The 27,535-nt window shown below is 49.2% G+C and overlaps 1 protein-coding gene across 3 annotated transcripts; it reads right to left on the reverse strand.

Annotated features, from left to right (window-relative positions):
• Positions 1–191: 191 nt before the first annotated feature.
• CLN8 (CLN8 transmembrane ER and ERGIC protein) lies at positions 192–26,658 on the reverse strand. Of its 3 annotated transcripts, XM_050800213.1 has the most exons (5): positions 26,514–26,658; positions 26,309–26,389; positions 22,114–22,225; positions 11,541–12,205; positions 192–2,979 (listed from the first exon to the last, which is right to left on the reverse strand). In XM_050800213.1, exons 4-5 carry the CDS (start codon positions 12,081–12,083, stop codon positions 2,662–2,664), a joined length of 861 nt encoding a protein of 286 aa, XP_050656170.1. In that variant the 5' UTR covers positions 12,084–12,205; positions 22,114–22,225; positions 26,309–26,389; positions 26,514–26,658; the 3' UTR covers positions 192–2,661. The 3 variants fall into 3 exon arrangements, with proteins under 3 accessions (XP_050656170.1, XP_050656171.1, XP_050656169.1); XM_050800214.1 differs by lacking the exon at positions 22,114–22,225 and having other exon boundaries at positions 26,309–26,658; XM_050800212.1 differs by lacking the exons at positions 22,114–22,225; positions 26,309–26,389; positions 26,514–26,658 and adding an exon at positions 18,822–18,989.
• Positions 26,659–27,535: the final 877 nt, after the last annotated feature.

The following is a 27,535-nucleotide window of genomic DNA, read 5'->3' on the forward strand; positions in this document are numbered from 1 at the left end:
CTCCATCCCTGTGCATCCAAACGTGCGTATGAAGCTACAGGAGGTAAAGTGTGGACCCCGGGGAAGGTCAAAGTCCTAGTGGAGGTGAGATAAAAATTAGGCTGTCCACTTCCACCTCCAAACCGAATTCTGAACACACGACGATTTATCATTATATTTTCTATCTCCAAGATAAAACATTCACAGCAATGTGAACAGGTTAGTTATTTTGAGAGAGAGGAAGGCATCGTCTGGGTTCTGTAAACATCAGTCACTTTATCACACCTTTGTCTGGCTGAAAAACACCAGCTCCTGCTGACTCCACAAGGGCGCGGCTGCAGAGGATGCCAGGCTGTGGGGTTTCCAGCTAAAAGTTGCAGCAGGGACACCATTTGCTCGATGGGTTTAAGATTAAAATCGCTTTGTAAAATGTCATAAATAGGTTACTATACACCGTGATCAATAAAGTTAAAGCACCACCAATCAAAATACACTGCTCTGGGCTGGGTACAGTGGCTCATGTGTGTAATCCTAGAACTTTAGGAGGCCAGGGTTGGCAGATCACTTGAGATCAGGAGCTGGAGACCAGCCTGACCAACATGGTGAAACCCTGTCTCTAGAAAAAATACAAAAAATTAGCTAGGCGTGGTGGTGGCGCCTGTAATCCCAGCTACTTGAGAGGCTGAGGCAGGAGAATCACTGGAACCCGGGAGGTGGAGGTTGCAGTGAGCCGAGATCATGCCGCTGGTCTCCAGCCTGGGAGCCAGAGTGAGGCTCTGTCTCAGAAAAACAGAAACAAAAACAAAAACAAAACAGTGTTCTAAGAGTTCCACGAAACATAAGGAACATAATCACACAGGATTCTCACGAGCAGCCGACGTTTTCCACATACATTTCAAAGGTGCTTTTGATAAAAAATAAACTTTGAATTTCAATTGCACGTTTATGTCAAAACACACACACATACACACACACACACACACACACGCAATTGTGTACGTCTGGTAACAAAATTGCTAAATTGGTGTGTAACTTCTACCTGGGTATAAAACAGTAGGAACAAGGTACCTTGGGACTCGTCATCAGGCAGCTCATTGCCACGAGCTGCTGCCGGACTATTCTAGGGACCCCAGGACCCTGCAGTTGAGCATCTCTGAAGGGGTCCAGGTCTATCCTACAGCTCAGTGGGAAAATGACATCACTACTTGTCTTGAAATCTACAGAGAGGCCAGGCGTGGTGGCTCACGCCTGTAATCCCAGCACTTTGGGAGGCCGCGGTGAGCGGATCACGAGGTCAGGAGATGAAGACCATCCTGGCTAACACAGTAAAACCCCGTCTCTACTAAAAATACAAAAAATTAGCCTGGCGTGGTAGCAGCGCCTGTCGTCCCAGCCACTCAGGAGGCTGAGGCAGGAGAATGGCGTGAATCCGGGGGGCGGAGCTTGCAGTGAGGGGAGATGGCACCACCGCACTCCAGCCTGGGCGACAGCGCGAGACTCCGTCTCAAAAAAAAAAAAAAAGAAAAGAAAAGAAAAGAAATCTACAGAGAAACACCAACCACGGAATTAGGGTCTGGATTGGGTGCCTGTAGGTAACTCAGTCAATTAAACACAGCTCTAAAACCCAGACAACCTGATTACGAAATACCTACCTTATTTTGTCAAATGAGCAATACAGTATGAATGACAAATTCTCATTTTAAAACAGGTTCCATGATTTTAAAAAAAAAAAACTTGCAAGATTTCACTCGACCACCCCAGGCTCTGGTTGGTGGGGTTAGACTCCAAGGAGTCTCTGCTGCTACCGGAGCGTCACTATCCCTCGGCGTTGTCTTTGCACCCTTTGCCACCAGATGGCGCTGCCGTACACCTGGGTTTAGATTTTTTTTTTTTTGAGACAGAGTCTTGCTCTGTCACCCAGGCTGGAATACAGTGGTGTGATTTAAGCTCACTGCAACCTCCACCTCCTGGGTTCAGGCGAGTCTCCTGCCTCAGCCCCCCAAGTAGCTGGGATTACAGATGTGTGCCACGACACCCAGCTAATTTTTGTAATTTAGTAGAGATGGTGTTTCACCATCTTGGCCAGGCTGGTCTTGAACTCCTGGTCTCAAGTGATCCGCCTGCCTCAGCCTCCCAAAGTGCCGGGATTACGTTGCGTGTGAGCCACCCCGCCCAGCTTAGAATTTCATACGCTGGGAAACTTTAACAAGAAACAAATTGTATTATGTTCTATCTTAGCCCAATTCTCTCCAACTGAAAACAATGTGACTTCTGAATAAGACACACGGCATATGAGTGTGTGGCTGGAAAGAATCGACGCTGACCCACCCGCCCAGTGGGAGGCACTTTACTATGAAGCCCTTTCCAGCATTCAGACAAAGCCACCCCACTCCTCAACAGGTGTGACGCCCCCGGACGCCATGGACTCCTCTCCTAGATGCTTGACACGGTCTGGTGCGGCTACACTGACAGAACCTGCCAGGACATTCACAAAATTATAATTTCTTAAAAATACTTTGTACCTACTTCAAAATTAATACTAATGAGAAATAAAGTTAGTATTGCCCTCAGAACTAAACACAAAACATTCGCTGCCTCATTAATTCAAAAGCCATTATTCACGGAGCTTCCCAGAATCGGTGTACCGGATCCGCTGGTGCCCAGGAGCCCCGGCCGGAGCAGCTACGGCCTCTTCTTCTGCAGCAGCTGCCCGTTGCCTTCTGGCCTGCTCTTGGCTTCTGGCTGTGCGAAGTTCCAGTCCACCGGACTGAGAAGCTGCTGAGTCTTCTTGTGGGTCCAGTACGGATTGATGATTAGTGTGAGCAGCGCCAGTCCGACAAGGAAGAGTGCCAAATGAGGCAGATACAGGCTGCTGACCAGGCCGTCCCAGTGCCAGAAACACACCCACCACATGTGGTAGGTCAGGACCATGCGGCAGTGAAACATGTGGATCATCAGCCACTGGTTGAGCTTCCAGAACAGAGACTCGGACCAGCCCGCCTGCATGGAGACAAGACAAACGCACAAGTTAATACGAAACTGCCAACATTCATTCTTCACATCACAAAGAGGTATTTGCTACCTTACTTACCAAGCAAAACAAATTCATTTCAAAGCAACAGAATTTCCTCCCCAGGGCTCTGCTCTCACTGGGACTTCATTCTGAAAGGAGGCCGCCGGCTCTGTGGGCACGCCTGGGCCAGCAGGGTTGACCCTTGCCCGCTCATGCTGTTCTCCTGCTCCTCTTGCTTTTGACTTCCGTTCCCTAAAGCTATGATAAATTCAACCTTTCTTTCGGTCTCCCTTCAGCCTTTGTTTTATCTTGAATTTGCACATATTAGGTAAATAAGCAATATTTATTTGGCAAAACCAGACACAGGTATCTCAAGCTCCCATACCTAGACCCTGGGAAGTGATGAGGTCATGCGGGTGGGGCCCCATGACAGGATTAGTGTCATAAGAAGAGGAAGAGACCAGAGCCTTCCCCTCCTCCATGCTAGGACACAGCCAGAAGGTGGCCATGTAAACCAGGAAGTGGGTCTTCACCAGACACGAATCTGCTGGTGCCTTGATCTCAGACTTGCAGCCTCTAAAACTGTGAGAAAGGAATTTCTGCTGTTCAAGCTGCCTAGTCTATGGCAGCCTGCTGTGGCAGCCTGCGCTGACTAATACAGTATACCACCCCGGCAAAATATTCTAATTGGGCCGGGCACGGTGGCTCATGCCTCTAATTGCAGCACTTTAGGAGGCCGAAGTGGGTAGATCACTTGAAGTCAGAAGTTTGAGACCAGCCTGGCCAACATGGCATCCCAGCTAATCTGGGAGGCTGAGTCATGAGAGTCATTTGAACTTGGGAGGCAGAGGTTGCAGTGAGCTGAGATCGTGCCACTGTACTCTAGCCTGGAGAAACAGTGAGACTCTGTGTGAGACTCTGTCTCAAAAAAATAAAATAAAAAGTTCTAACATGTTCTTCTGGTAGTTTTGAATATTTAAAGCCCCAAGTGTATTAGCTTTTATCGACAGTCCGCTACTCACAATGGTTTGACTTACAATTGTTTGATTTTATGGTGCCAATGTGATACACACTCAGTAGAAACCGTACTTCAAGTACCCACGTAACCATTGTTTCAACTTTCAGTATAGCATTCACTGAATTATGGGAGCTGTTCAGCATTCTGTTGTAAAACAGGCTTTGTGCTATAAGATTTTGCTCAAGCGTAGGCAGATCCAAGTCTTCTGGGCATGTTAAAGGCAGGCCAGGCTGTATACCATGATGTTTGGTAGGCTGCTTGTATTAAACACATTTCCGACACAATATTTTTAACTTATGATGAGCTTAATGGGATGTAACCCCATCCTGAGTCGAAGAGCATCCATTCTAAGTCTGGACTGAAAAAATAAATGTGAGGGAAATTAGAAGAGAAAGGCCAGCAGAACGGAGTAGCCCAGCCTGCCTCACACAGCTGTCACTGGAGTCTTTCCCAGGTCTCAGAGGGGACATCGGGGCTCCCACATGTGCATCACGGCAGCCTCACGCACACACACGCCTTCAGAGACTGCCAGTGCCGCTTTCCACAAACATCACCCCAACCCCGGGTGCAAACGAAACGCTCCCACCTGTGTTTGGGGCCACCTTGGTTGGCCGGGACCACACACTTCCCACGCACTCAGCATTGCTGAGGCACAACGAACACTCAGGAAGAAGAGCAGAGGAAGCAGGATCCAAAACAGGCCTGGAGCCTCCAAACTGAACAGGACAGGGGAGAAACTCACGCAGACCAGGAGAACCCGTGGCTGTCAGTTCTGGACGGTTAAGTGACATGGGATTGAAACGAAATGTGAACAGTTAATACTATAACTTATTTCTTACTTGTGAAAGTAGAGAGTTAGGCTACAAGTTCCTGGAGGTTCTTGGTATGTCCAAAGCAAAAGTCCCAAATGTAGCTGGCTCTCAGCCCCTGGGGTGACTGCAGATCCTGGTTTGCCTGGGCAGTCCCTGACATCCTTGTCTGGGTGGTAAACAATACAGTCACTCTGACAACCGGCCACAACCACCGGGTCCAAAAGTGGTGAAGGACAATGCTGGACTTTGGCACAGGCAAGTTTTCGATCTCACACCTCCCTCAGACCCACAGTGGCAGGACCAGGTGGGCCCAAACCCAGGTGAGGCCTGACAACTGCACCGACAGCAGTGTCCAGGGCTCAGCGCCTGTTCAGTCCACAACGCAGTGTACAGACAGACGGTGGCCCACACGAGATCATAATGGAGCTCAACAGTTCCTATCATTTACTATTTTACTATACTATACTTTTATCATTATTTTGGAGTGTACTCCTTCTCTGATGAAAATAAAGTTAACTCTAAACAGCCCCAGGCAGGTCTTTCAGGAAGGTCCAGAAGAAGGCACTGTCATCGCGGAGGTGGCAGCCCCGTGTCTGTTACTGCCCCTGAAGTCTCTCCGTGGGACGAGCTGTGGAGGTGGAAGACAGTGATATGGCCGATCCTGACCCTGTGCAGAGCTAGGTGAATGTGTATCTGCGTCTTAGATTGCAACAATTTAAAAAAAATTTTTTTAATTAAGAAAAGTTTACAGAATAAGGGTATAAAGAATATATATATATACACACACACACACACATGTATTTGTGTTTTAAGCTAAGTGTGATTACAAAAGAGTGGAAAAGTTTTAAAAATTTAAAATTTATAAAGTAAAAGGGTTACAGTAAGTTAAGGCTAATTTATGATTAAAGAAATTTTTAATATAAATTTAGCATTGCTTAAGTACACAGAGTTCATAAAGTCTACAGGAGTGCACAGTGATAGGCCCTCACACTCACCACTCATTCTGACTCACCCAGAGCAGCTTCCAGTCCTGCAAGCTCCATTCCCAGTTCACGCCCTGCATGCGTGTGCCATTTTTCATCTTTAACACGGTATTTTTACTATACCTTTCTATGCTTAGGTATGTTAAGATACACAGATATTTACAGTTGTTTTACACTCGCCTGCAGTATTCAGTACAGCCACGTGCTGTCCAGGTGTGCAGCCTGGGAGCAATGGGCTCTGGTGCATAGAGCCGAGGGTGGAGTTGGCTTAGACACGTGGAAGGGCACTCTATGACGGCTGCTCGATGACGAAATAGCCTAAGGACACATTTCTCAGAACACACCCGTCGTTGAGCAACACATGACTGTACATGGAACAGTGTCACACACTGTGTGCTCTTGTGGGTCTGGGTACCGTCTCTGACCGTGTCTGTGTAAACCATCCATATTGCTGCCCACCCCTCTGCTGCGTGGACAAACTCAGCTCACAAGCCCTTTCCACTGATGATGGGGCTTCAGTAGGATGCAGTCTGAGGCCAAATGAACAGCGTGGCTAAGACAATCCCAGTACCCCTGTTCGAGTGAACATGTGGGTGCACTGGGGTCAGGCACAGACCTATGCATCAAGCCGCAAGGACACCAGAAGTCTCACACACTGTTTTCCCTCGCTAGTGATCAAACTGGACACTCAAGCATTTATCAAACGGCTGACACAAACTGAAGGAAAGACAATGCTCCTTCTGTCACGCAGTGGACTGCAGCATGGCTACACGAACGTGTGCCACTCACAGAGTCCAGATTCCAGAACCTTCTGTCATCACGTGTGTGTGTACTGGAGCAGGGCCACACACACATCTGCCCCTCACAGATTTCACTTTCCAGAACCTTCTATCATCACGTGTGTATACTGGAGCAGGGCCACATGCATATCCAACCCTCACAGATTTCACCTTCCAGAACCTTCTGTCATCACATGTGTGTATACTGGAGCAGGGTCACATTCATATCCAACCCTCACAGAGTTCACCTTCCAGAACCTTCTGTCATCACATGTGTACTGGAGCATGACCACACATACAGCTGCCCCTCACAGATTCCAGTTTCCAGAACCTTCTGTGTGAACAGAAGCACAGTCACATGCAAGTATCCCCCTGACAGATTCCATCTTCCAAAATCTTCTGTCATCATTTGTGTCCTGGGGTACTGCCATGCATGTGTGCCCCTCATGGATTCCAGCTTCCAGAATCTTCTGTCATCATGTGTGTGGAGCACCACCACCCATATGTGTGCCCCTCACAGATTCAGCTTCCAGAATCTTCTGTCATGTGTGTGCTGGAGCACCACCACACACGTGTGCCCTTCACAGATTCAGCTTCCAGAATCTTCTGTCATGTGTGTGCCGGAGCACCGCCACACGCACACGTGCCTGCCACAGATTCCCTTATGGAAGACTGAGAATCGTCTTTGCTATGACCCGGCGCCTGGCACAGGGCCTGCAAGAGTGCTCATTACTCCTCAAGAGAGCGTACGGTATCAACAGGAGTGAAAACAGTGTGTGAAGACAAAACACTGAAGAGTCGACGTTTTGAATGTCAGAATCCTCTGCGTTAGCTGGAAGGCCCCACACAGTGATGAACTGTACAGTACACCGTGCACTCAGTCCCAGGCTCTTGCGAGCTCAGTCTTCATTCACTCGGCCATTCCCTCACAATTCACAAAAAGTTCTCCTCCACCATTTTCCTCACTTACTGAAAGTAGTCATCTTAAATTATCAATAGTCACATCAGAATAAAATCACTACCTTAAGTTTAGAAAACTCAAAGCTTGAGAACTGAGAGTTCTTTGGTTTTACTAAGGCACTAAAACTGTTGTAGTCAAAGTCACCAAAGGCTCTGAAAAAAGAGGCAAAATCTACAGGAACAAAATTTGTGACATAACACATGCCAAGCTCTGTCACCCGGCAGTTATATCATACTTAAATATACAGTTGCCCTCAGTATCCTTGGGGGACTGGTTCCTGGGCTCCCTGCAGATACCCAAAGCCACGGATGCTCAAGTCCCTTACATAAAATGGCTTTGTATGTGCATATAACCTAAGCACACTGTCCCTTACTCCTTAAATCATCTGTAGATTACTTATAATGCCTAATACAATGTAAGTGCTATATAAAATTGTTACATTGTATTGGTATTTGTTATATTTTTTATTGTTGTATTATTCTAAATTTTTCCCAAATATTTTTGATCCACAGTTGGTTGAATCCAGACACAGAACCCATGGAATCAGAAAGTCGACTATATACATACATATATGTACACACACATGTATAAATACAAAATATATTAAAACTGACAGTGGGTTTTGGTTTTTGGTTGATATACGGTCTCACTCTTGCCCAGGCCGGAGTGCAGTGGTGTAATCGCAGCTCACTGTAACCCTGAACTCCCAGGCTCAGGTGATCCTCCCACCTTAGCCTCCCAAGTGACTGGTACTACAGACGTGTGCCACTATGCCCAGTTAATTTTTGTATTTTTTGTAGAGACGAGGTTTTGCCATGTTGCCGGTCTTGAGCTCCTGGGCTCAAGTGATCTGCCTGCCTTGGCCTCCCAAAGTGCTGGGACTACAGGTGTGAGCCACTGCACCCGGCCTGACAGTGTTTTTATATCACCTCATTTGTATTTTGAACTAGTGAGTCTGTGGATAAATCATGTTTAGATGTTTGAGTCCTATGTAATTCGAAACATTTCAGAACCAAATCTAAGACAGAAATCGAATACGAAGAACAAGCCACTGTGCTCGACTTAGACACCCATCCTACTAAATTGATGGTCGTATTTTGTCTTTACATCCTTTAGTTCTGATCAAATCAGACCTTGATGGGGGAGAAATGTTGAATCCTCATGCCCTACTGCTATGCGAGAATCTATCAGCTTTAAAAGAATTTCAAAATTTTAGACACAGTGTTTTCTTACTGCATTTACTATTATTTCAACTAGAGTGAAATAGAACTATGTAGACATACTGGCCCTGAGCTATATTAATTTAGGTTATAATTTTCTGTTATTGAGGTCTGTTGGCTTTACACAGTTAACATGAGCAGGGTTAGAAGTAAATACTTAAATAACCCTTTCTCCATTCTACACAAACAGCACCCTAAAAGCTTTAGAGAATGTGCAAACTCCAAAATGAAGTCTCGCTCTGAGCCTGTCCTCCTGGAGGCTGGGCTCCACCACTACACCTGGGGAGGGAGAACCGCTGGAGACGCCTGTGTCGGCAAATCCTGCAGGAGGCGCTGTCCCCACACCCGGCTCCAGGAGAAGCACAGATAAAACCCTGGAGAAACCCAACACTGCTTTCCCCCAGGACTGGACAGACTGACTCATTTCTTGTTGTTTTTTTAAAGAACTTGTAATAAAAAAAAAAATACAAGGTAATTATTAATCTATTTCTTAAAACACGCTAATGACCCCAAACACACGATCTTGTGGGATGTATTAATAATTCAGTCACTGTTTACCACTCGGGACATTGATGCGGCATTGATGTTTAGGGAATCGATGTGAGTCAGCGCCTCTGCTTTCCTTTCAAGAACTCTATTTTCTGCCACAGCCGAGTGACTCCTGAAGTCTGCTGTTTTCAGGTGAGAGGAGCAGGCAACGCGGGGCGCAGGCCAAGGCCTCCTCCTCCAGCACACACCTCTCCACTCCACGCTGATCTCACGCCAGACAAACCCGGGGAAGTCACAGCTCTGCCCTACATCCCCAGAAGCCCGCGCTTTTATGGAAATAACGCCCACAGAGAGAAAACTGGAAAACTGCATGCCGCGCACAGGACGCTGATAAGGTCCCGGGTCACAGCATCGTTCCTAAAATGACCCCACACTTAGACCAGCAGATTCATATTCAGTCATTTGCTCAGCAAGGGAACTCAGTAGCCAGGTCACTCGAGGGCCTCTTTCAAACCATTCATGGTTCCAACCCTTCTTCCCTGGTAAGGTCTACCTAAATCACAACTGCCCCCAAACCCCTCCTGCCACCGCCCAAACCACGCACTCACAAGGACGTCTCCAGTATCGCCTGCTGTGGGCTCCATCTGCTTCCATGGCCACCCTGTGAGGCTCTGCACTGGCGATAACTATGCCCGACTCACCCTCATTCACTTGCCTTAACTCCGACGTGCCCCCCTCTCCTCCTGCACAGGGTCCCCATCTGGGGCCATGGCTTCTCTGCACTTTCCTGTCACTGTGCTCACACACCCCATCTGGTGCCAGATGGGGCCAACCTCAGGGGACAGCAGGAACACAAGCTCCTCCTTGAGTTCCCAGGTGCCAGCAGTGTCTGACACGCGGCTGGCGTCCATGGGGGTTACGCGTGAACAGTCGGTACTGTTTACACTTCAGTGCACTTTTGATGGACTGATACCATCTACCCACCCAGACCCCAAAGGCAGGAGTAATTTGTTATGCTTATGTTTCCTCTCAAGGCTACCAGTCTCCTGTACACAAGAAACGTGCAGTAACACGACCCATTCGTGTGAATGGTGGAACATTTTGCAGGATCTCAAATTTAATATCAAATATTGCATAAACAACGTGATGGGTCATAAAAGATAGCAAGAATCTATGTAAAAACAATTTTAAGGCTGGACACGGTGGCTCATGCCTGTAATCCCAGCACTTTGGGAGTCCGAGGCGGGCATATCACTTGAGGTCAGGAATTCAAGACCAGCCTGGCCAACATGGTGAAACCCCGTCTCTACTAAAAATACACACACGCACAAAAATTAGCTAGGCGTGGTGGTGGGTACTGTAATCCCAGCTACTGGGAGGTTGAGGCAAGAGAATTGCTTGAACCTGGGTGGCGGAGGTTGCAGTGAACCAAGATCGCTCCACTGCACTCCAGCCTGGGCAACAGAGTGAGATTTCGTCTCAAAAAAAAAAAAAATTAAATTGTTTAACATGAAGAACATTTTGACATCAATATGACAATCAAGTGACAAACATTTTTAAAACATGTTCTTCAAAAACAAAGCAAGTGCTAGGCAAATAACTCTGCAACGTCCCAATACTTCTGAGCACTACTAAAACAACCTTATTCAAAACTAAAAAGCAAGCAAGACACCTGTGTACACACATATATTACTTTACTTTTTTTAAAGTATTAGAAGAGGCCAGGCGTGGTGGCTCACACTTGTAATCCCAGCACTTTGGGAGGCCCAGGCGGGCGGATCATGAAGTCAGGAGTTCAAAACCAGCCTGGCCAACATAGTGAAACTCCGTCTCTACTCAAAACACAAAAAGTTAGCCAGGCGTGGTGGTGTGCACCTGTAGTCCTAGCTAACTCGGGAGGCTGACGCAGGAGAATCGCTTGAACCCGGGAGATGGAGGTTAAGTGAGCCAAGACTATGCCATTGTACTCCAGCCTGAGCGACAGAGTGAGACTCTGTCTCAAAAATATATATATACAGATATATATAAAAGTATTAAAAGAAAGAAAATAATTAAGTGCTTCCAGACACTACTGAGCCATAAGATCTACTGAGCTTTCTTTTCCTAAGGAGTAGAGAGCCTAAAAGATTTAAAATTAAGAAAATTGCATTCAACTAAAATGAGTCTTAACTGAATGTGTGTGCTGCAATCCCGCCTGCTGTTGAGTTTATGGCAGCGTCCAAGACATTCTAGCCAGTGATTAAATGCGTGAGGCACGTGTCATCTTCTGCTGACACATGCACTTACCTTTAAGAGCATCCAGGAAATGCAGGTAAAGGGCGTGCTCATCTCCAGGAGCAATGTGGTCATAGCTAGATAGTGGCCAGCTCGGAGATTGACCAAGCAGCCAAGAAACCCAAGAAAGGCAAAGAGATGGTGGACAACCAGAAACAAGTCAAATGTCCGGAAGGCCACGTTGGACAGGTGGACTGCGACATTTTCAAAGAAAAAGAATCCCGTTGCTGTTGTGATGTGAAACCAGCACCAGTTCTGCTGGCCACGTGCCCTGTCAGCATGAAGCACAGGGTCCCCCAGCAGAGCCCACAGGCCCGCGGCTGTGCTCTGAACACCAAAGACTGCACGTGTGGCCGCCAGGTCCCAGAAGACCTTCTCTCTGGCCACCAGAGAACGGTAAGTGGCATTCAGGGAGGAGGACAGCTGGTGGCAGACCACGAAGACGCCCAGGTAGAAGACAAAGCCAGCGACCATCAGCGTGGAGCGGATCCCCCAGGATGCATAGTCCAGGTCAAAAATGCTCTCTGATGTGCCCCCATCACTTGCAGGATTCATTGTCCACACTGTATTCCAAAGGAGTCCTGGGCCCAACACGGGCCGGGCCCTACACTGTGTCTTGTCTAAGGAAACGAAGTCCGTGCAGCGGTCCCTGGGACTGTCACGTGTCCATCTTCAATCTAAAGAAAGAAAAGATCATTCATTTTATGTTGACTCAACAGAAGCAAGGACACATCACTACCCCAGTAATGCAAACATTCAACGACAAATTAATTCTGTACCTTATTCTTAATGCATTTACCAGGATACATAAACATACCAAGATAATATCCACTGACAGTATAGGAGGAAAGAAAATGAAACTAAAGCTAGAGCGGTCCAGCCATGAACAGGAGGCTGGAGCAGTGCTGGCAGGAACACAAGGTCCTATGCTCGTCCTATGTGCACCCCACCAGCAAGGCTCCCGCCTTCACAGCAGCCCCGGTCAGTCACACAATTCAAGCATCGCAGGATGAAACATACTTAACTCGTTGCACTGGGATACACTTTGTTACAGCACTGAACTTCTGCTGTTTGATCCTAGTTAACACCCCAAGGATGTCATGAGAACCTGTGCTCCTGTTCTTCGTGTTATTCCTTGGTTAAGGCCATGGAACAGCTTCTCAACACCGGCAGGGAAGGCCTGAACTCCTGATTGTGGCCTACGGCACTCTGCAGAACGCGGCCTTCTACGGTTCCACTCTCACCACCCCGGCATCTCACTCCATGCTACAGCCTTCTAGTCCTTTGAAAACATCACGCTCTCCTGCACCTGCGGGCTCTGCAGCTACTGGGCCCTCTCCCGGGAAAAGTCTTTGCCTCCCCGCAGGTGGCGCCATCTTACCTGTCAGGTCCTCACTTAAAGGCCATTTGCTCCAGATGCCCTCCCAGAGCAGGGGAGTCCCACGGACTGGGTTAAGTATCTTTGCTACAAGCTCCTGATGCATCCCCCAAATACTCATTTTTGATACAAGTGCTTACTAAATCCTCACCTCCACTGGACAGCAAGCTCTGTGAGGGCACAGACCACACCTGCCTTCATCACAGCATCTCATCTGCCTGATGCAGCACTGGGTCCACAGCGGGCCCTCAAGAAACATTTGTGGAACACATGAACAGACGCTGAATCACGCTCAAGGGGTCCAGTTTACCTAAGCCTGAACCTGTCTGCAAAGCTACAAACACCAGAGTCTCAAGTTCTCAAAACTGGAAGGGACCTGTGATTGATTCCAGCCTTTCCTTTCACATGGCAGGAACCCCAGGCACACAACGAGGACATAGGAACGGCTAGCGACAAAGCCTCAGATCCCCCTCTTCCCCCTCACCCAGTATGTAGGGACTTGCCCAGATAATGGAATTTCTGCCGGGAGTGGGGACTCTTGTCACTCACAGCCAGCGAACAGACAGCAGGGCTGGGAGCACCTCACTCCCCAAACAGCTGGACCCTCTGCTCTCTGGAAGGGACCCCAGAATTGACTGAATTGTGAGGGAGCACGACTAGAGCCAGAAGCATAGGAGGGGCCACTCACTGTGGCCATTCAGCAAAAACTCGCCAATCATTATTCAGGCAAAAAGGTCGCTGTGACCACACCCCAAGGGCATGCGAAGCATCAGCTCACTCCAGCATGCACTGAATGTGAGTCCCGGGACCTGATGCAAATGACAAGGGAGCACTGATAACTCCCAACCTCTTGGTTTGATAATGGTCATGTAATCAAAGGCAAAAATAGTACGAGTGTTTGTCTGTTTCTCCATCGACACTCCAGATTTAACACAGACTAGCTCTGTGAGAACACAGATCTGATGCCGGGAAAGACAGCACTGGCATTCATGTTTCTCCCTAGAGAAACGGCTCCCGTGTCACGCTGCCCCTGGTGCGTGTGTTCAGGGCACACAGGTGTGCTCTCTGATAGATGCTATGGATGACGACTGAAGGGCTGCTGTGCCCACGTGTGCCCTCGTGACCCACGCTTCTGGTCATGCTATATCAAGACTCCAGTGTACTTACACATCTCCAAATGCACTTCTGTTAACTTGTACACAAACCAGGTTGAACATGGAATTAAGGGGCTGGCAAGAGCACTTGGCTCTGGTATTCAGTGTGTAGCAAGGCGTCACTGAACCCCTATGCGCTTCCCAGAGCAGATCAACTTCAAGTGCAGCCTAATGCCTGGAGGGGAGACGGCTTACCAGCACTAAAGAAAAGCAGGCTGGGTGGCAAGGACAGGTGTCAAGCACAGAATGGCAATCCATTAAAAGGATTCCCCTGAACAGCACTGTTAAAGGTTAAAATATGGACCCCTCCTAAAACTTCTTCCTGTGCTTTTCCACGAGTGCGTCATGAGATCTGGGTTACAGGTCCCATTTTGCCACAGGTGCATCAATGTGCTGCTCTTGGCCAAGACCACTGACTTCTGTGGGACCTTTGCCTTGAGACGAGAGAGTCCCCGCCTCCAGAAGGCTCTGCCCAGAGCAGTGACTCAAACCCACCTCAGTGGAAGTGGTTAGCCCAAGTGATGCTTCAGGAGGTCTTTGGTTTGGTCAAGGTGAGAAGGACTCCAGGACATGAGAACCAAAAACCAAGAAGAGCAGTTGGCTTAGTGGGTTCTGATCTTGGTTTCTCTATTTAGAAGCTAAGAAAACAAGTTTCAGGCCGGGTGCAGTGGCTCACGCCTGTAATCCCAGCACTTTGGGAGGCCAAGGTGGGTGGATCACTTGAGGTCAGGGGTTCAAGACCAACCTGGCCAACACGGCCAAACCCTGTCTCTACTAAAAATACAAAAATTAGCCAGGCGTGGTGACGCACACCTGTAATTTGAGCTACTCAGGAGGCTGAGGCAGGAGAATTGCTAGAACCCAGGAGGAGGAGGTTGCAGTGAGCCGAGATCACATAACCGCACTCCAACCTGGGCAACAGGGTGAAACTCCATCTCAATTTAAAAAAGAAAGAAAGAAAACGAGTTTCTTTCTTAACCACCCTGGACCCCAGTGTCTGACTACGGGAAAAAGAAACACACAGAGCAGGCCGGGTGCAGTGGCTCACACCTGTAATCCCAACACTTTGGGAGGCCAAGGTGGGTGGATCACAAGGTCAGAAGTTCGAGACCAGCCTGGCCAACATGGTCAAACCCCAACTCTGCTAAATATACAAAAAATTAGCCAGACATGGTGGCACGTGCCTATGATCCCCGCTACTTGGGAGGCTGAGGCAGGAGAATCACTTGAACCCGGGAGGTGGCGGTTGCAGTGAGCTGAGATTGTGCCACTGCAATCCAGCCTGGGCAACAGGTTGAGACTCTATCTCAAAAAGAAAAGAAACATACAGAGCAGTGGAAATGAAGCACCTACTACAAGCCAGATGTTCAACCAGTTTGTGTGATCTCCACCTGAAGAGCACATAGCTACCAGGTCTTCAAGTTTTCCAGATACCTTTGTGGAGAGATTACCATATCTACAGAAAAATGGCAGATAGGTGAAAGACACTGAAACAGAAACAAGTGAGCCAGAGCTGAGAGTGGGCAAACCCTCCTGGCAGTCAGAGAACAGGTGCCAATTAGGGATGCAGAAACAGCAGATTATAAAGACCAGAATGCTTACCACCCCTTCCAATCCTGTAGCGAATCCCTGTTCTGATTCTTTGCTCAGACCTCCTGATTATGTGTGTTTCTACACAGTAGTGTGCACAGGAACTTTCTGGGTAAGCTGGTGCTGTTCTAGTCTAACTCGTGACTGTGCGTCTCTGAGCTTTGTTAGTGCCAACCAGCATCTTCCAGCCAGGAGTTCACAAAGGAGGTGAACCCCTCAGCTCTCTCAGCCATGAGGGTAGAAGGCCAGCCCCAGAGGCAGGGTCCCGCCCAAGTGGCCAGTCTTCCTGGAGTCCTGCAGAGCTCTGCTGTCCCTCTGTGGCTTCAGTGTTGTAATGAGAACAGCTGTGGTTCACCCCAAGTCACAAGGCAGGCACGCACAGAAGTGTGACTAGGCCTTGTTCTGATAGGCAGCGGAGAAGGGGTATGGGAAGAGTTCAGCTTCTCCTTCTGTTTCTATTTCTGCTTCTTGACCCAACCACACCCTCTCACTCTTGATATGCAAAATGGGACACAGGGGTTCCCACTGTTGCCTTGCTGTGCTCCACAAGGCTCAGGCCACACAAAGGAGTCCTTAAGTGTAATGCACAGCTGGAAGTCGCTGTTCCTTCCATGGGAAAAACTGGAGGCCAAACCTAATGGACTTATCCTGTTCTTTCACTCTAGAAGGCTTCCAAGTCCTTCCACACCAGCCCCTTTCCTCTCTGCAGTAGAGAAAGCAGAGCCGGAGAAGAAACAGCTCCTGGAAGGCCACCGTCTCTTGACTCTGCAGATCTTCACTTTCTTTGGGGAAAATGTATACAAAAATCTTGTCTTCTAAGATTCTGTGGTTTCAGCTCTTCTATTGCACTGAGCCATGCAGTTTTTAGTAATCTGAATGCAAACACATCAGTAAGAGTGTTAGCTCTGTTGCTGCACTGTGACCAGGAACCAGGCTCAGTGGCCACAGGAACCCTTCGGCTCTGTCATGCATCTATGCGCTCCTCCGGTTTACTAGGGGCTAAACTGCTAAGGATACCAGCATTTTTGTGTTTTGTTGAGATAGTTTATCCAAACTTCGAAGTGAAGTCAAAAAGGAAAAAATGGTTGCATGCTTTTTTCCCTAACACAAGTTGAGTGTTTTACAACCCCGACAATCACTTGACTTTCTAGGAGAAATAACTAAACTATTTACCACTGATTGAGGGTCACACATTTTACAATCTGCAAAGTTAATTCTCCTTCCATCAAGAAGAAAAGACAATCCCAAAACCTGTGGCTTCAATGCACACAGGATATTCACCAATCTTATATCTAATCCGGCAATCTTTTCTCAGCATTCCTTTTACCCACTCACTCAGAAAATCCTAGTTTTGTGTATTCTCTTTTGAACTGGCACTCCTATCCTGCTGGATACTGCATTAGTGACTGAAATATAACCTGACAAGAGCTATTTACATGAGAATTATACTCCTAACATTTTGGAAATTATACATTGATGGCTGGTAAAAATATGTTTTCCAAAATCAAAAGAAATACATGTTTAATACACAAAATTCAGAAAATATAAACAAGCATAAAAATACAAAAATAAACACTCACAATCCTCTTACACAGCTCCAAGCACTATCACTATTTTTTGGTGCCTGCTGCATCAATTGTTTTTCTAGATATAAACTCTTCCTTTTTACGTAAAAGGGGATAACAGCATACAAGCTGCTCCCTGGCCTGCTTCTCTTCTCTTAGCAACAGCTAATCCTCTTCGGTAAAACGGCTGCAGGGACTCCACCATTTACCACCCGATGTCCTGCCAGGCTTTTGCCCAGTTCCTCGTTATCATGAGACATTCTGTAGTGAACATCTCGAGGCCACCTGGAGAACCTGTGCTCTTTTTACGGAAACTGCATGCTCAGGAAGAACTTCCTTAAAAACCACAGCCTCGATGACAGCCAGTCTGAAAGGCAGGCACAAAAGTGTTCAAGCTCCGTGGGGAGCTGTGGCCATCTCATATTCCCTCCATCACTTAGGCTTCCTTCACCATTGCTCACTGCTTTTTCCTCTCACAGCCTTCCCGAAAAGTTGTATGTAAATAAAACTCAAAATATGGGAGTGAGGTAAGCAGAAGCTGGATAGTTCCAGATTTCACACAGAGGGTAAACGGAAACAGGAGTCAGAAACAGCTGCCTCGCCCCAGTCTTTCAGAGAACAGTCACAGCAGAATCTACACAGGCTGGGGAGCCCCTGGCTCCCCTCCTTACTGTCCACACCCAACCCCAACCCAGAGCAGCTGGCGATAGGGCCCAGAGCCCAGGCGGCTCCCACCCGCTGCTGACCCGACCCAGCGCCCGCTCTCTCCGCCCCCGTCCCCTCCTCCTCCGCACACCTTGGTGACCTGACCCAGCGTCCCTCCCCCCTCCTACACGTGCTGACTGACCCAGCGTCCCTCCGCCTCCCACACCCTGTTGAGCACCACCTTGTCCCCTTCCGCCCCAGCTAACTCGGTGACCAGTGGAGGCCACACCCACGTGACACCTGCTGTCCTTGACAGCAGCTCCGACAGCACTTCTGTGGCTCCGCAGGAGCCGCCTCCCTGCCTCGTGGGCACACAGGTGAGCTGACCATACTTGCCCGGCCGGTCTGCGGGGAGCGAGGTCAGGGGCGACGCCTCCGCCTCCGCCTCCGCCTGTCCCCTCCCACCGTCCGGCATCCGCGCCGCTCAAGGGCTCCAAAGTCAGCGTCGCGGTGAGGAGCCCCCCAAGCCCACCATGCACCCGCGCGGGCAGAACTCCGGGCTGCAGGGCTCGAACGCCCCCCACAAGCTACTGTCCGGGAACGGCACAGCCGGGGGTGCCGCACGCCCACCGGAAGGCAGGGCTGAGACCGCGGACGCTAGGAGCCACCCCAGCCCCTCACACCGGGCTCCCTTACCTGGGATCCCCGACCCCTCACCGGGGCTGCCCCTCACGTGGGCTCCCGCGCGCCCATCTGAGTTCCCCCTAAGCTGAGTTCCCGGCCCCTCACCTGGGATCCCCGGCACCATCACCCGGGCTTCCCGGCCCCCTGGGCTCCACGCGCGCTCACCTGGGCTGCCCCTCACCTGGGTTCCCGGCCCCTCACCCGGCTCCCCGCGCCCTCACCTGGGCTGCCCCTCACCTGGGTTCCCGGCCCCTCGCCCGGCGCCCCGCGCGCTCACCTGGGCTGCCCCTCACCCGGGCTCCCCGCACTTGGCGCCGCCGCGCGCCTGCAGGACTCCCGGCACTCACTGACGCCACTGCCGCCCGGTCACGACTGGCCGGCCTCAAACACTGTCCGCGCACGCGCACGCGCACGCGCTCTGCCCTCGGGGGCGTGGCTACGAGAGGCCCCGCCTAGGCGCTACCACGGCGGCGGGCGCGGGGGGCGGGGCGGCGGGCGCGCAGAACCTCGGCCGGCGGGAGGGGCGGGGCCGGCGGGGGGCGGGGCCTGGCTGAACCCTGGCGGGCGGGGTCGAGGGGGCCGTGGAGCTCCGCGGGGCGCCTGGTCGCGTTGCACCCGGAGGGGGCCGAGGGGACTTGAAAGCTGCGGCAGAGCCCGACCGCGCCGTTCCGCAGAGCAGCCCTGGCCCGGCTGCGGCTGAGTCGCGCTCCAGGTGTGGACGGAGCCGGAGCCTCCCCGGGGCGCGCGCTGAGTTCACAGGGCCCAAGTCCCGGGCCTTCAGGTCTTGACGGAGCCCATCCCCGGCCCTTCTGTGCCCACGCCTGAGTTTTTGTCTGTAGGAGTTTCAGCAGTTCGCTAAGGTTGTTATTCGAGTTATTTATGTTTCTTCTCTCTAATATGTTTGTTCCCTCTTTAAAATCGACATCTAGAGGCGTACCTACCACTTAATTGGTGATCAATACAGTTCGTTGAAAGAACCGATAGCAAGCGATCCATACAGAACATCTGCACTGGGAGTGTCCGCCTGGCGGGGGAGGCCTCGGGGGCTAATGGAGCTGAGGGTATAGTGGGCCTTGGACCCTCGCTTTTTTCCTTTCCTGTACCATGAAGATAACTGCCTTATCTCCCCCTCAGGACTGTTTTGGGGATTAAATAGGACGTTTAAATTACCGACGCTCTTTGAAATAAACATTTCAAAATTATTATAACCCTTTAGTACACGTGGGAAAACGTTGACATTCATGTTCAAGTTTATTTTTCTGCTGGCTCATTTAGGTTTGTTGAAACCTTGAGTCCCTAGGATTGTCTAAGAACATGGGTAAATGTGTGTGGAGGCCTCCCTGGAGGCCAGAGAACTACCAGCAGCGTTCATGGTGTTAGAGGAACAGGAACCTAGGAGGGCCAGGGTGACACCGTTTTAAAATCAACCCATCGTGGCCAGTGCGGTGGCTCACGCCTGTAATCCCAGCAGTTTGGGAGGTAGAGGTGGGTGGAACACCTGAGGTCAGGGGTTTGAGACCAGCCTGGCCAACATGGGGAAACTCTGTCTCTATTAAAAATACAAAAAAAATTAGCCAGGTGTGGTGGTGGGCACCTGTAATCCCAGCTACTCAGGAGGCTGAGGCAGGAGAATTGCTTGAACCCAGGAGGCGGAGGTTGCAGTGAGCCGAGAACACGCCATTGCACTCGAGCCTGGGCAATAAGAATGAAACTCTGTCTCAAAAAAATAAAAATAAAATAAACTCCATCTTAAAACCAGTGAAACCACTGTTGCAAAATTGTAACTGAGACAGTGAGAGAGACAGCGAGATCTGACCTAACCAGCTCCATCCTGCTTTTAACCTCCAAACTGTCCTTGTTTATTCGTGGGTGTAGGCCAAAGTAACTTTGGAAGAAACTTGGTTTATAGTTTCCTGAAACAAATCCCTTTCTTGCCTGGGGACTAGACTGCCTTTGTAGGACTAACAAATTAGCCACAAGATTAGAAATTATGGCTTAAGATTCATGCAGCTGGAGGTTACAAGATTCTGACCCTCCCTAAATTGCTCCTGGGGATAACATCACTATTGAAAAAGCTAAGATCAGTGCTTGAGATATTTTGCAGGTCTTGCACTTGCTGGATCAGCTGGGACCATCCAGATGGATAAACTGGCTCATCTCATCTTGTGGCCCCCACCCAGGAACTAACTCAGGCCAGGAGTACAGCTTTGATCCATATGATTTCATCTCTGATCTGACCTCTCAGTACTCCCAGCTTACTGGTCCCCTACCTACCAAATTATCCTTAAAAACTCTGAACTCCAGGGCTGAGCATAGTGGCTCACACCTGCAATCCCAGCACTCTGGGAGGCCAAGGCAGGCGGATCACTTGAGGTCAGAAGTTCAAGACCAGCCTGGCCAACGTGGCAAAACCCCATCTCTACTAAAAATACAAAAATTAGCCGGGCATGGTGGTAGACACCTGTAATGCCAACTACTTGGGAGCCTGAGGCAGGAGAACTGCTTGAACTTTGGAGGCGGAGGTTGCAGTGAGGTGAAATTGCACCACTGCACTCCAGCCTGGGCAACAGAGCAAGACTCCATCTCAAAAACAACAACGAAAACTCTGAACTCCGAATTCTTGGGAAGATTGATTTGAGTAATAATAAAACTCTGGTCTCCCGCACAGCGAGCTCTGTGTGAATTATTCTTTCTCTGTGCAGTTCACCTGTTTTGATAAATCAGCTCTGTCTAGGCAGCAGGCAACACGAGCCCGTGTGGCGGTTACACTAGCCTGTAATCCCAGCTACGTGGGAGGCTGAGGCGGGAGAATTGCTTGAACCTGGGAGGCAGAGGTTGCAGTGAGACAAGATCACGCCACTGCACTCCAGCCTGAGCAACAGAGCGAGACTCCATCTCAAAAAAAAAAAAAAAATTTGGATGGTTATAGTCATGCTAAGATGTAGGTACACACTGAAATGCCACAAAGTACATCCACAAAGTACTAGATTTTGTCACACCGTCAGCCCACCTGCACTTACACATAGCTTGGCTTATACACTGATACAAGATGCCTTTGAAAGAAAGATGGCACCTTCCTCCTCCTGCTTTCCACAGGCGTCCCACTCTGCATCAGAGCAGCTGTCTTTCACTGCACTCTGCGACTCCCTTGAGCTCCTTCCTGCGCAAGATCCGAGAACCCTCTCTTGGGGTCTGGACTGGACCCCTTTCTCCAGCAGCATTGGGTTCCTCGGATTCACACTCACAGCACGCTGAGGCCTGTCTTACAAAGAACAAACTGAGGCTTAGAAAGATGAAACCAAAACCTCCTCAGTCACGTGGCTGGTAAGTTCCTCAGCTTGAATTTAAACATTCCAGGACTGCGTCTTTCCACTCGGCCATTTTTAAAGCAGAATGATAAAACAGTTTTGTTTTCTAAAAAACAATCACAGATATAACCAGTACTCATGTGGGATGTGGAAGACTGAATGAAACCCAGGCGGATTCCCAGCTTGCTGTGTCACAGCTTGGGCACTGCTGTTTACAGCCTGTGTACTCCCCTCCTGCCCTGCCTCCCACAGGTGTCTCACCTCCTTCTCCGACAGATCGAATGACACAACAAACGTTCATCTTGGGCGCACGGTGTATCTGGCAGTAGGCTAAGCCCTTTGGTAAATTGGTTATTTCAAACATCACAGGTGTCTGAGGCAGGCACCATTATCCACATGTCATAGAAAAAAAAAAAAACCAGTGTTCAGTGAGGCTGAGGTTAGCAATGTGCACCTCCACACACTGCTAAATGACAAAGCTGAAGATTGAAGTACGATGCCATGAGGTGTCTGGAGAAGACAATCGAGATGACTTAATCGAGGTGTCAGGGGACTGTCTTACTCTTATTTTCTGCTCACCTAAGCAATATGCGCTCATTGGGAGGTTTGGTTGTTCCATTACAGAAAAGACAGACCGTTTTAAAAGCCATTAGCAGAGGGACGGGAGGAGTTCTCTTCTGCCTGTTTCTTCCTCCTAAACAGAGCAAAATGACTGTGTTCTCAGAGGGCTGTATAGTGAGCGAGAGAGGAAGAAGAACGTCCCTGATTTTAAATCCACAGTGTCCTTCACCAGTGAGCAATAGGAGTTCTGTGGGTGGGAGAGCAGGACCGCTGTGCTTGCAAACAACACTTTAAAACACAGGAACCTAAGTTCAGGATCTGCTGACAGCAAGTCCGCAGTAAGCATAAGGGTCTTTGGACTCCCACAGATCAGATGCTCAGCTTCTCAGCCTCACTGTGGCAAAGACTCTCCCTGACCTAACTCCAGGCCCTCAGGGCTCTGACCTGGGCCCCTGGCCCCTTCCGTCCAAAAGAATCCTGCTGAGTCAATGCAGTGACAATTCCTTGCCCCGATATCTGACCATCCTCCTCATCCCCAACCCCCTGATATCTGACCATCCTCCTCATCCCCCACCCTCAGTATCTGACCATCCTCCTCATCCCCCACCCCCTGATATCTGACCATCCTCCTCAGCCCCCACCCCCCTGATATCTGACCATCCTCCTCATCCCCCACCCCCTGATATCTGACCGTCCTCCTCATCCCCCACCCCCTGATATCCCGTCCCATCCCCCTGATATCTGATCGTCCTCCTCATCCCCCACCCCCGATATCTGATCATCTTCCTCATCCCCCACCCTCAGTATCTTATCACCAGGCCTGCCTGCGGCAGGAATCCTGCCAAGTGGTTCTAACAAGAACCCCCCTGGCCTGATGTCACCTCTTCATAGTTTTCCATCTGCCCTCACCCGCTCCATGGCTGTGCATTCCCATTTTTCTTGTTATACTCAGAGTTGAGCCCAGTCCCACTGCAGTGGCCCCGCACCTATCGCGATTCCCTTGAGACTGTAAAACAAAAATAAAATTCTAGTCCCCCACAAACCCCCTCAGCCACGAGCTTTCCAAAGTAAACCTTAGAGACTAGTTCAGACCGTGATGGGAAGTGGGGGTTGGACAGGCTCCTTATAACCTCCTTCCGGGCACAGCTGACCTGCATTAACATCAAAGCAGAGCTCTTAAGTCTGACAACACAGACTCTGCAGCAGTAAGATACTACATTCCAACCTGACTCTAGTACAGCATCACATGACAGAGAGCAGGCCCTGGAAGAAATCAAGCCTTTTGCCCCAGAGTATATTTATTTGACATATTTTGAAGGGGCCCCACACAGCTGTCTCTTGAGGGGAAAATCTACATCCCGCCAGAATCCCCTTCCCTTTCCAGGTCTTTTCCCTGATCTAGGAGAGATTTAACTAAGAGTCTGGCACCTCTTTTAGGTCCAATAAGAGCTCTGAAGATAAAAAACAAAAACAAAAACAAAAAAACCTTGGTCTCCATAACCTTTATCTTAACCCAGACAATCCTTTCTGTTCATTCCAGGTCTTTACAATAATAACTTAACTCTTTCAATTAATTGCCCATCAGAAAATCGTTGACTCCACCTGTGACCTGGACACCTCCCACCTCCATCCCTGGAATTGTGTCACCTTTCTGGACCAAACCACTGGACACCTTACACGTATCGACTGGCAACGTGTACACCTCCACACACTGCTAAATGACAAAGCCGAATTTTGAAATACGATGCCGTGAGGTGTTTGGAGAAGACACAACTGAAATGATGTCATGGAGGTGGCAGGGGATCGTCTTGCCCTTTTCTTTTTTTCTGCCTGTAACTTCTGTCCCCCTAAAATGCATAAAATCAAGCTGGAATCCAGCCACCTTATGTACCAGTTCTTAGGACCTCCTGGGGTTGTGTCACCAATCATGGTCCTCATATTTGGCTCAGAATAAATCTCATCAAATATTTTACAAATTTGACTCTTTTTGTTGACAAGTCTGTCGCACCGTTTTTTAATAAGGGCCGTGTGTAATGTTTTCTTTAGCAACTGTGGCAAAATTAAACCTTCTTCGAAATAAAGAGAAAAAGAACCCATTATAGAAAACTGTCTTTCTGCTGATGTGGGCATTCACTGTGTTCATTTCTTTTTCCAAAAAGTGTATCTTTCTTAAAAACTGAAAAATATTGAGCCACAAAACACAGTGCCGATGGCTTGCATGTGGGACACTCGGGATATCATACTAAAGGGCTCTGATGCTGTCTTGATGATCTCTACGCAGGGTGTTACTTCTGCTGGCTGTGTGACCTTGGAGAGGTTGCTTAACCTCTCTGAGCCACAAGTGTAAAAGGATGAGATTGGTCCCTAAAGTCTCCTCCAGCATTAAAGCTAGATGATCCTGAATCTTCTGCTATTTGAGGATCAGACAAACAACAGTGGACAGGGTTATTCCTGTTGAAAATGATAACCCTGAGATAATGGCCATAATTATCTTGGTACCCAAAGAAGCCTTAAATCCTCATTGGACGAAGACATTGCCATAATATATAGCCTTTAAAAAGTGCCCATAACAACCAGCCTTTAAAAAGTGCCCAGGCATGGTGGCTCGCGCCTATAATCCCAGCACTTTGGGAGGCCGAGGTGGGCGGATCACCTGAGGTCAGGAGTTAGTGACCAGGTCGGTGAAACCTCGTCTCTACTAAAAATACAAAAATTAGCTGGGTGTGGTGGCACATGCCTGTAATTCCAGCTATTCAGGAGGCTTAGGCAGGAGAATTGCATGAACCTGGGAGGCAGAGTTTGCAGTGAGCTGAGATTGTGCCACTACTCTCCAGCCTGGGCGACAGAGCAAGACTCCATCACAAAAAACAAAACAAAACAAAACAAAAGTGCCCTGACAAGATCACATTGATTCTAGGGCTACAAAGACAGCTATTGTGGGGCCACCATAGCACACCGTCCTCTAGGCCCCCTCCCATGGGGACATTGGGCGTGTCTGGAGACATTTTTGGTTGTCATGAGCTGGGGCAAGAGGTAGGTTGCTGCTGCTGACCTTCAGAGCGGAGAGGCTACTAGGCTTCCGACAATGCCCAGGGCAACCCCACAGCAATGGCCCAGCCCCAACATCAATGGTGCTGAGCTTGAAAAATCTATATCCTGGAAAAGGACACACCTCCGCTTAAAAACTAAAACTGTAGAGAGAGGGACGCTGCACTCAAAGTGGACTTTCCGCTGCCCCAAGTATTAGGTCTTCTTTCCAGCTTCATCTCTTGGAATGATATCAAATGGCACTTGAGTGACCTAAAGGATTTTAGTGCAGCTTTAAGAAATGCTTAATTCAGGCCGGGTGTGGTGGCTCACCCCTATAATCCCAGCACTCTGGGATGCCGAGGTGGGTGGGTCACTTGAGGTCAGGAGTTCGAGACCAGCCTGACCAACATAGTGAAACCCCGTCTCTACTAAAAATACAAAAATTAACTGGGTGTGGTGTTGGTTGCCTGTAATCCTAGCTACTTGGGAGGCTGAGGGAGGTTAATTGCTTGAACTCGGGAGGCGGAGGTCACAGTGAGCCGAGATCGTGCCATTGCACTCCAGCCTGGGCAATAAGAATGAAACTCCGTTAAGGAATGCTTAATTCATACCTATAGAGAAGTATAATCAATTTGATTTATTTTTCATCCCTGTTACTGTTTTAGGAACAAATTTACAGACTCAGACCTCGCCTCCCCTCTCCCCCAAACACACAGCATAATATGGTATAAAAGATGTAGATTTATGAAAGTTAGTGAAATTTCGTGTCTTTAAAATGTCAGGTAGAATGTTACAAAGCAGGCAGCTCCCGAAAGCAACTCAGGGAAGTGGTGTATTTGTTAAACACCAAACAGTGAAAACTTACCTAAGAGTTTTCTCTCCGAATCTTCCCACACAGCAGCATCGAGTTTAGCTTCACAGACAAGGATGTGAAACTTGGAATCAGCTGGTCAGACACCAAGAACAGGACTTAGGACATAAAATTACAATTCACGTTTCCCCGTCTCCTATGAAATAACTAGACCCACACAGTTGTGAGGGGACGCGATATGGAATGTGCTCTGTCTCACCGGGAATCTGCATTTCACATCCACTCTCGAGTCTCCTGCCTGGGACAAGGGCGGAGCTGACTCATTCTGAAGATGACTCTGCAGGCATGGAGTTCATTCCGGAGGAGGTTAGAGTCGCTCAGCATGAAGACAGGGTGTAACAGGATGTTGTCGCTGCTGAGGAAGTGGGGTTGCCACCCGATGGGCTGTCCATCATCACCCAGGAGGGGCTGGGCCAGGCTGTGGTGCGTCCAAACCCCTGCCCTCTGGGCAGACCGGTGGTGTCAGTCATTTCAAGGTAAAGAGCAGGTGATATGTCGGGACCTGTGACCCGGTGTTCAGAGAGCAGCTAACACAAGCCAGCTGTCTTTGGAAGGGCAGAACGGCGGGGAGGCACTTGTATCTTGTGGGCAGAGGCTTCTCGCCAGACCACAAAGGTGGGGAGGGGTCTGTGTGGGGCCGCTGAGGGGCTTGGAGACTAAAGCCCCACGCCAGTGAGAGAAAACAGGATGGGAAGAGCCAGGGGAATCGGGTGGAGATCCAATCTCTAACTCCATGGAGGACTTTGTAAGGTTTGGACCCAGAGCAAAGTTTAATGCATGACATAGTCTAACCCCTCTGTTAGTTAGACTAACCCCTCTGTTAGTCTACGTCAGGTTGTGTCTATCAAGACCCACGTCATTCCATCAACTTCTCCCTTTCCCAGAAAGGTCAATTCTCTTTCACTTGCTGTGAAAGGGAGAAGTTCAAGGAATGATGAAGGTCTTGGTAGACTCAACCTGAAGCGGCCCTTAGGAGCCAGCAGATCTGGCAGCCCCAGCAGATCTCATGGGCTCGGAGGTATGTAGGGGAGGAGGATATCACAAGACCAACTGCACAGTCATGGAGGGGGCTCTGGGGCCTTGCAGCCAGGCTCCTTCTCCTTCAGTGGCTGATCTCCTTTGAAGAAAGAACTTCTGGCCTGCTTCTGGGCAGGCAGAGATGGCCTGTTGGACCCCCAGGGCACCAGGTGAGCAGATGAACCCACACATGTGCTGTGAACT

Source organism: Macaca thibetana, chromosome 8 (genome assembly GCF_024542745.1).
Source record: "Macaca thibetana thibetana isolate TM-01 chromosome 8, ASM2454274v1, whole genome shotgun sequence".
Taxonomy (NCBI): Eukaryota; Metazoa; Chordata; class Mammalia; order Primates; family Cercopithecidae; genus Macaca; species Macaca thibetana.

Coding starts and splice junctions, on each gene's coding strand:
- CLN8 (XM_050800213.1), bottom strand. CDS start 12,083: ATGAATCCTGCAAGTGATGGGGGCACATCAGAGAGCATTTTTGACCTG. Junction 2,980..11,540: donor TTTCCTGGATGCTCTTAAAG/GTAAGTGCATGT, acceptor GTCTCCATGCAG/GCGGGCTGGTCCGAGTCTCT.